The 7,104-nt window shown below is 38.0% G+C and overlaps 1 protein-coding gene across 1 annotated transcript in view; it reads left to right on the forward strand.

Annotated features, from left to right (window-relative positions):
- The window catches only part of DYNC2H1 (dynein cytoplasmic 2 heavy chain 1), a 226,246-nt gene that overhangs the window by 49,746 nt on the left and 169,396 nt on the right, over nucleotides 1-7,104 (forward strand). Inside the window, exons 34-41 of the mRNA XM_072398645.1 lie at nucleotides 8-231; nucleotides 341-456; nucleotides 989-1,188; nucleotides 2,499-2,763; nucleotides 3,462-3,669; nucleotides 3,756-3,885; nucleotides 5,630-5,785; nucleotides 6,213-6,472. Of these exons, the coding sequence (XP_072254746.1) occupies nucleotides 8-231; nucleotides 341-456; nucleotides 989-1,188; nucleotides 2,499-2,763; nucleotides 3,462-3,669; nucleotides 3,756-3,885; nucleotides 5,630-5,785; nucleotides 6,213-6,472 (1,559 nt within the window). The remainder of the gene's footprint in view (nucleotides 1-7; nucleotides 232-340; nucleotides 457-988; nucleotides 1,189-2,498; nucleotides 2,764-3,461; nucleotides 3,670-3,755; nucleotides 3,886-5,629; nucleotides 5,786-6,212; nucleotides 6,473-7,104) is intronic.

Raw genomic sequence — 7,104 nt, forward strand, 5'->3', positions numbered from 1 at the left:
TGTTTAGGTGGAACTTGATCCAAATTCTGGAATCTTTATCACCATGAACCCTGCTGGCAAGGGTTATGGTGGGCGCCAGAAGTTACCAGATAACCTGAAACAGCTTTTCCGTCCAGTTGCCATGTCACGACCTGACAATGAGCTTATTGCAGAAGTCATCCTTTACTCAGAGGGGTTCAAAGAGGCTAAAACACTTGGCAGGAAGCTGGTGGCCATTTTTAACTTGGCTAGGTAAATGTGTGTTTTTAGCTGTTTGCCTGGCGTTGAGCTTTACTTAATAGAGTTTTTGTATATAAAAAAATCACTTGTTTTAGAATATGCTTAAAAATTTACATTGTAGGGAGCTCCTCACACCTCAACAGCATTATGATTGGGGATTACGAGCACTGAAGACCGTTCTCAAAGGATGTGGAAATTTACTTCACCCATTAAAGAAAAATGGACTGAAAATCAATAGTAAGAAATAACATTTTTAATACATGCATGTCTGATTTTCTTGCAGGTGTAAATTAGTCTAGCAGTTTACAGATTATTTTAGAATCTCTGAGTGTGTGCAATGTCCTGTAGTACCTGAATTCCATGTTGATCGATTTGGGGGTTGTTTAGGTTGTTTGAAGGGTATTATTGCCATCTCACATCTGTGCATTATTAGACCATTTTCAGCTTTTAAACACTAGTATGAAAAACCAGACCTGGCCATCCATCCATGTTGGAGTCTGAAAGGCACCCTTCACTTGTAGTCTAGGAGTGTTGAATACATGTCTAGTTACAGCTTTAAACATGCTTTCAGCAACCTTAAAAAAAAGATGCAGTGCAGTTTAGATTAGGGTAGGCAAGCTGTGATTAAATAATGCCTATCTGTATATAGTCTTCAATTGGGGTACAGATGGCTCCATATTCAGAAGGGTGTTGATAGACTAATTTCTTTACTTTTCTAATGTTTTATTGATGAATTGTTAATAATGAAGAATGGTTGTTTATCTTTTAGTCAATGAAAGCCATATTGTGGTCCAGGCCCTGAGGCTTAATACTATGTCAAAGCTGACATTCGCTGACTGCTCGCGCTGTGATGCTTTGATTAAGGACGTCTTTCCAGGAATTGACTTTAAAGATGTAGAGTACTTGGAATTAAATGCAGCTTTGCAGCAGGTCTTTGAGGAGGCAAATCTGGAAATTATACCAAGTCAGGTAGGTATAATATGATGAGTTATTTGTACATCATTAGCAGGAACCATTCTTTCAGCTTCCTTTTTTTTTATCCATTTATTCTGTAGGGAGGTTGGCAAATCTAGAAGATAGGCCCCAGCCTATTCTTCCAGTCATGGATGAAATTTGTTCTTGAAATTCCTGGAGTTTCAAGTACAGATGTGTATTTCCTTCAGTGAATTCTGGAATGGTCTAAATAGGATGTTTTTCCAGACTGGTCAATTTTAGAATGTGGCATTCTTGTATTCCTGTTAGGTATAGTAGGATCAGTAGGTGATTACCTATTTGTCAATTTTATTTTCACAGCATTTTTCAATAAATTTTGTCAGCTGCAAATATATCAATAATCTGCTAAGTTTTAATCTACTTAATTTCGTGGAGGAAATTTTGCTGCCTACTGAACAGTTGGACAAGACTGTGCCAAACACACAAACTGTAGGCCATTCCTGGGTTAACCACTCCTACTGCCAGCGTGGCTGAATTTTTGCTAGTGCCCTAAGTGGATGGACATGGTTTATCAGCTCTGAAAATTCAAAGACCTAACCTACTTTATTTTTGCAACTTCTCTTTATTCTTTAATTGAGATGCCAAAGAGTTACTACCAGAGCCATTGTGCTGTAAACATTGTACATGTTAGTTTTGAAAATTGAGACTTAAGTGTGTTCCATCAGTATGCTCCCCACCTCCTGCATCTCTGTGTTCTATTGAAGCATACGCAGAGTTTTATTTCTTAGATTTATGGTAGATAAAAAAATAAATCTCAGTATGTGCTGCTGGAGAGAGGATGTCCAAGCAAACTTGGTTTGCACTGACCAATTTACACTCATTCTGTCCAAATTTTGCATCCTTATCTTTTGTAGGTGAGGAATGGTCACGCACGTATAGCATATCTTTATTTGTTTTTTTCAACAAAAGTAAACATATAATCACAGTGTAATACAATATACATAAGAATCAAATAAAAAACATATACAATCATATAAAAATTACTATAAGGCTGTAATCAAATATCCGATAACATTATTATTAGTCATTCAAACCCTGAAAACTCGAATAACAAATACCAACAAGCAAGCAAACAAACAATGCCCATGGAGTAACAAAATGTAACTCACAAATTCTATAGCACCTGATGGTATGAGGTTACAGAGGAGTATTCCCCAATCTAGCTCTACTTTTATTTACTCAGTCGGACACCATGTTACGGCTTGAGTGGAAATACTACTAACCATCCCATAACGGCTGCTTTTTAAACATACAATCTTCCTTATTGTACTGTCTCCCAATTCTAGATTAAAAAAGCTCTGGAACTCTATGAACAGCTGCGTCAGAGAATGGGTGTGGTCATTGTTGGGCCCAGCGGTGCGGGCAAATCAACCCTATGGCGCATGTTAAGAGCAGCACTTGGCAAGACTGGGAAAGTCGTAAAACAGTTCACCATGAACCCTAAAGCAATGCCCAGGCACCAACTGTTGGGCCACATAGACATGGACACGCGAGAGTGGTCTGACGGAGTCCTAACCAACAGTGCTCGTCAGGTTGTCAGAGAGCCTCAAGGTCAGTGATTTCTTCATTTAGATTAATTTACTTGTCAAACAGATGTAATAAAACATTTCAGTGATATATTTATGGGCTAGGGTTAACTTGTGGCATGCAAAATGTTAACATGACAATAGACTTTCAAACATTTACATGTTTTTTACAGGGTGTAAATTGATTTTCGAAGACATCTGTACCTGTGGGCACTTTGAACAAGTTAACCTAAAAGTATACAGTACCGTAGTGGAAGTTCTCTCAGCACCTCAGCTCAGCCTGCTCTCTTCTCCCAGCAGTGACCCAGCAGCTCACCTTCCCCTCCCATCAGTGACTCAGTAGCCCTCTGGCCTTTTCATCTCTAAAATAACTGCAAAGTAGTAGCTCTGGGAGAAGCAGCAGGGGTAGCTGAGCTGCTGAGACAACTTGAACCACTTTAGTTCTTTAAATTCCAAGATGAGTTTCTGGCAGCCATGGGATTTATGGGAGACATATCTTAATCTCATTTAGTTACATAGTTACATAGTAAGTCAGGTTGAAAAAAAACAAGTCCATCAGGTTGAACCACTAGGGAAATAAACATATCCCAGATAAAAAACCCTATGGACATAGTTGATCCAGAGGAAGGATTGTTCCTGAATATCTGTAGCCTGACCCCAGTTTTACTTTTCCTTTTTTTTTCTGCTTTTAATTCAGTAATTACATTTCTTTACTTTTAATAGAAATCAACTCTTGGATAATCTGTGATGGTGATATTGATCCAGAGTGGATTGAGTCTTTAAATTCTGTACTTGATGACAACCGCCTCCTCACTATGCCCAGCGGAGAGAGAATCCAGTTCGGTCCCAATGTAAACTTTATCTTTGAAACTCACGATCTGAGCAGCGCCTCTCCCGCCACCATATCTAGAATGGGAATGATTTTCATGAGGTAATCAAGCTCACACTCTACTAAGAGCCCTTTGATCGTCCATTATTAGCTCTCTTGAAATAACTTTATTTGATTTTCTTATGTAGCGACGAGAACACTGATCTGAACTCTTTGATCCGTTCCTGGCTCCGGGGACAGCCAGAAGCGCACAGACATAATTTGGAGAACTGGATTGGGGATTACTTTGAGAAGGCATTAAATTGGGTTCTTAAACAGGTACATTAGTGAGTAATATGTGCCGTTCTACATTTATATATCTTTTTCTGGGTCATCTGCAGTATATTACATTCCCTGTTGGCAGCAAAGAAATGAAATACTGTAGTTTGATGTGTTCTGTGCTTGGGGCACTGACTGAATTACACAGCGTGATCCATTCCAAGCGTGTGTGCAACTGGAAAAAATAAGCAGAACTTTATGTTTCAAAGCCGTAATATTGTAATGAAACGAGAGCTCTTGACTGCTGAGGCTTACTGTATTTTACTGTCTCTGTATATTATTGCAGTGCTTCCAAGTTAACAGTCAGCATTTCCCTCATAGATAGTACAGAAATAGGTGATGTCTGGGAACTTTGATAGAACTGAGATTGGCTGGAGGTAAAACAATTGGGTAATAACATTTTTTTGCCAGAAGCTGTGAGTTTTTGTGGTTTCGTCATATTAAGTGTGTTGTAGATACGACATAGGGACTGTAGCTTTGTCTTACGTTAAATTTGTATGTAAGTTGGAAGAGGTACATTATTTTAATAAATGCAAATTAATTTGTTAAAACTGTTATTGTGAGCCAACCTTAAAACCAGTTCTTGCAAAAACGCTCTTTTGGCAAAATTTTACTATTTTCCATCGACAACCTCAAAGTCTTGTGGGAAAGCCTTCTCAGAAAAATTAATGCTTTTAAAAGCCGCAAAAAGGGTGTGTGTGAGGTAAATATGCAACATTCTATGGGTGCCCATGGTTTTGAAATAGGATGTCCAACAAGCTTAGGTATAATGGTGCCCAAACCTTTTGGCCCTTATAGTGTAACACTGGACTGCTTTTTAGCAGGGATTTGTGTCACTGCTCCACATTTGCATTATTTAATAGCAGTTTTATTCAGAAGCAGAAATGAGTTGGGCCCCCAATGGATTGTGCCCTGGCAAACTTTTCACTCTGATGATGCAAGCTGGATGTAGCCTCTGCATTCTTCAATTTTATATATTCACTAGTTTGGATGGTAATCTTCTGCGATGCGTCAGTATTTCTCGACAATGCATGTATATGTTTTATAATACGTAATAATTATGCCATTAGTTTGTAAAGCTGCTCTACCTTGACAGGAATATTATAGCTATTTCCTATTGCAGCTACTGGGGGTATAAATTAGCCGGGTGCCCTACATTAGTCCCTATTGCAGTAGGAATACCCCAAAAACAACATTTTCCCTTACCCAGCCATTGGAGGCAAAGCAATAATTGGTGTATGAATGTGAAGTTGAACAGGATCGGGTGGTGCTGGATAGAGTTCTGTAGTACAGCATAAGGGAACATGACTGACAACACTGCTTGGAGTTTTAGGTGCTGCTTGTTTACCAGTAAATAGAAGTTAGGAATCAGATTTTTACCAGGATCAGCATATATTTTTCTGTACTTGCGGTGTATTTAAAGGGAAAAAATGGTTTCCGGTTTCCTCCCACATTCCAAAAACATGCAGTTAGGTTAATTGACTTCCCCCCAAAAATTGACCTTAGACTGTATTAAAGACATATGACTATGGTAGGGACATTAGATTGTGAGCTCCTTTGAGGGACAGCTAGTGACATGACTGTGGACTTTGTAATTTGGACTGTGGACTTTGTGTACAGCGCTGCGTAATATGATGGCGCTTTATAAATAATGTGTAATAATAATAATAATAATAAAATGCACTGTACATGTATTGAATTTGTCTGACCAGACACTTTAACTGCTTCATTTTTCCTTCCACAGAATGATTTTGTAGTGGAAACCAGTCTCGTAGGAACAGTTCTAAATGGATTGTCTCACCTTCATGGCTGTTCTGATCGCAGTGAGTTCATTGTCAGTCTTATTCGAGGTCTTGGAGGAAATCTCAATATGAAGTCCAGGAATGACTTGGCTAAAGAGGTAATTAACTGAATCTGCATGATTTGATGTAACACTTCTATCATGTAACTATAACGAACATATTCATTTTTAAATGGTTCTTGACCACAGACGTCCGAAGAATATTCTTTTAGTTGAAAATGTCTGCCTGATTAATCATTGTTCTCCTGTTTGGTCTGACCTCAAATTAGACCTGAAATGTGAAAAACATTTTAAATTGATTTAAGACAAATCTATAGAAAATGTTTTTGGCAATTGTTAGCACATGGTCCTTCTAGGTCAAAGTAACCAGGAAGGATGTTTTTTCAGCCTGATAGTCCAAGGTAAATAATCAGATTTTCTCCCAATGTTTTCTTTAGCAATTTTCATTGTCCATTAAACAGCACATTTATTTGATTTTGCAAAAATTACTGGATTGAGACATCATTTATTTATTTTTTTGCTGTAGGTGTTCAGCTGGGCTAGGGAATCTCCACCTGATCCTCGTAAACCACTAGAAACCTACTATGATAGTAAAAGTGGGCGCCTAATGTCCTACAACCTGGAAAAACCAGATAACTTAACTATCGAAGATTTTAGTAATCCCCAGGCACTTCCAGTCATCAGAACCCCTGACATCCAGAGAGGGCTTGACTACTTCAGACCATGGCTGGGCTCTGACACCAAACAGCCCTTTATACTGGTTGGACCAGAGGGCTGTGGGAAGGGGTAAGTGCTTCTGTTGTGAAGGAAGATTGCATATAAATTTTCTAGATTTGATGGGAACAATAATGAACAAGATGAGTAATCAGCAGTACAAAGTTTGGTCTTTTAAATAATCTTCGACTCCTGTAGCTTAATGAAGCATAGGGCTGAGAATTCATCACTACTCTGTGATTTGACTCTGCATTGATACTTTTTGTGATTTCCATATGTGTTGCTCTGAATTAAAGGACTCATAAAGCAGTTGGTGCTTTATGAGCACTGTTTGTATACTGTGCCGTCACTGATGGAATATTACCTAAGATAACATTTCTTCCATTAGTAGGAGCATTTTCTATGGCATGCATTAGGAATAACCTAAATAAGTCTAATAAACAAAAGGAGAATAGTGACAAATAGTTAACTAAGGTTTTGTGTTTGCGTATTAGCGGGTTTTCTATCCCAAATAGTAAATTGTTTTCATATTTACTCATTTTTTTTATTTTTTTTTTGAGTTTTTAACACAACTCAGTTCTGTTATACATCTGTTTGACATTAAATACATTTCACACTAGTCAAATAGGATTTTTGATATCATTTCTTATGATTTAATTTGGACGTAGTAGTGTATATTTGTGTTTGTGTGTGTATGTGTATAT

Source organism: Pyxicephalus adspersus, chromosome 1, assembly GCF_032062135.1.
Source record: "Pyxicephalus adspersus chromosome 1, UCB_Pads_2.0, whole genome shotgun sequence".
NCBI classification, from domain to species: domain Eukaryota; kingdom Metazoa; phylum Chordata; class Amphibia; order Anura; family Pyxicephalidae; genus Pyxicephalus; species Pyxicephalus adspersus.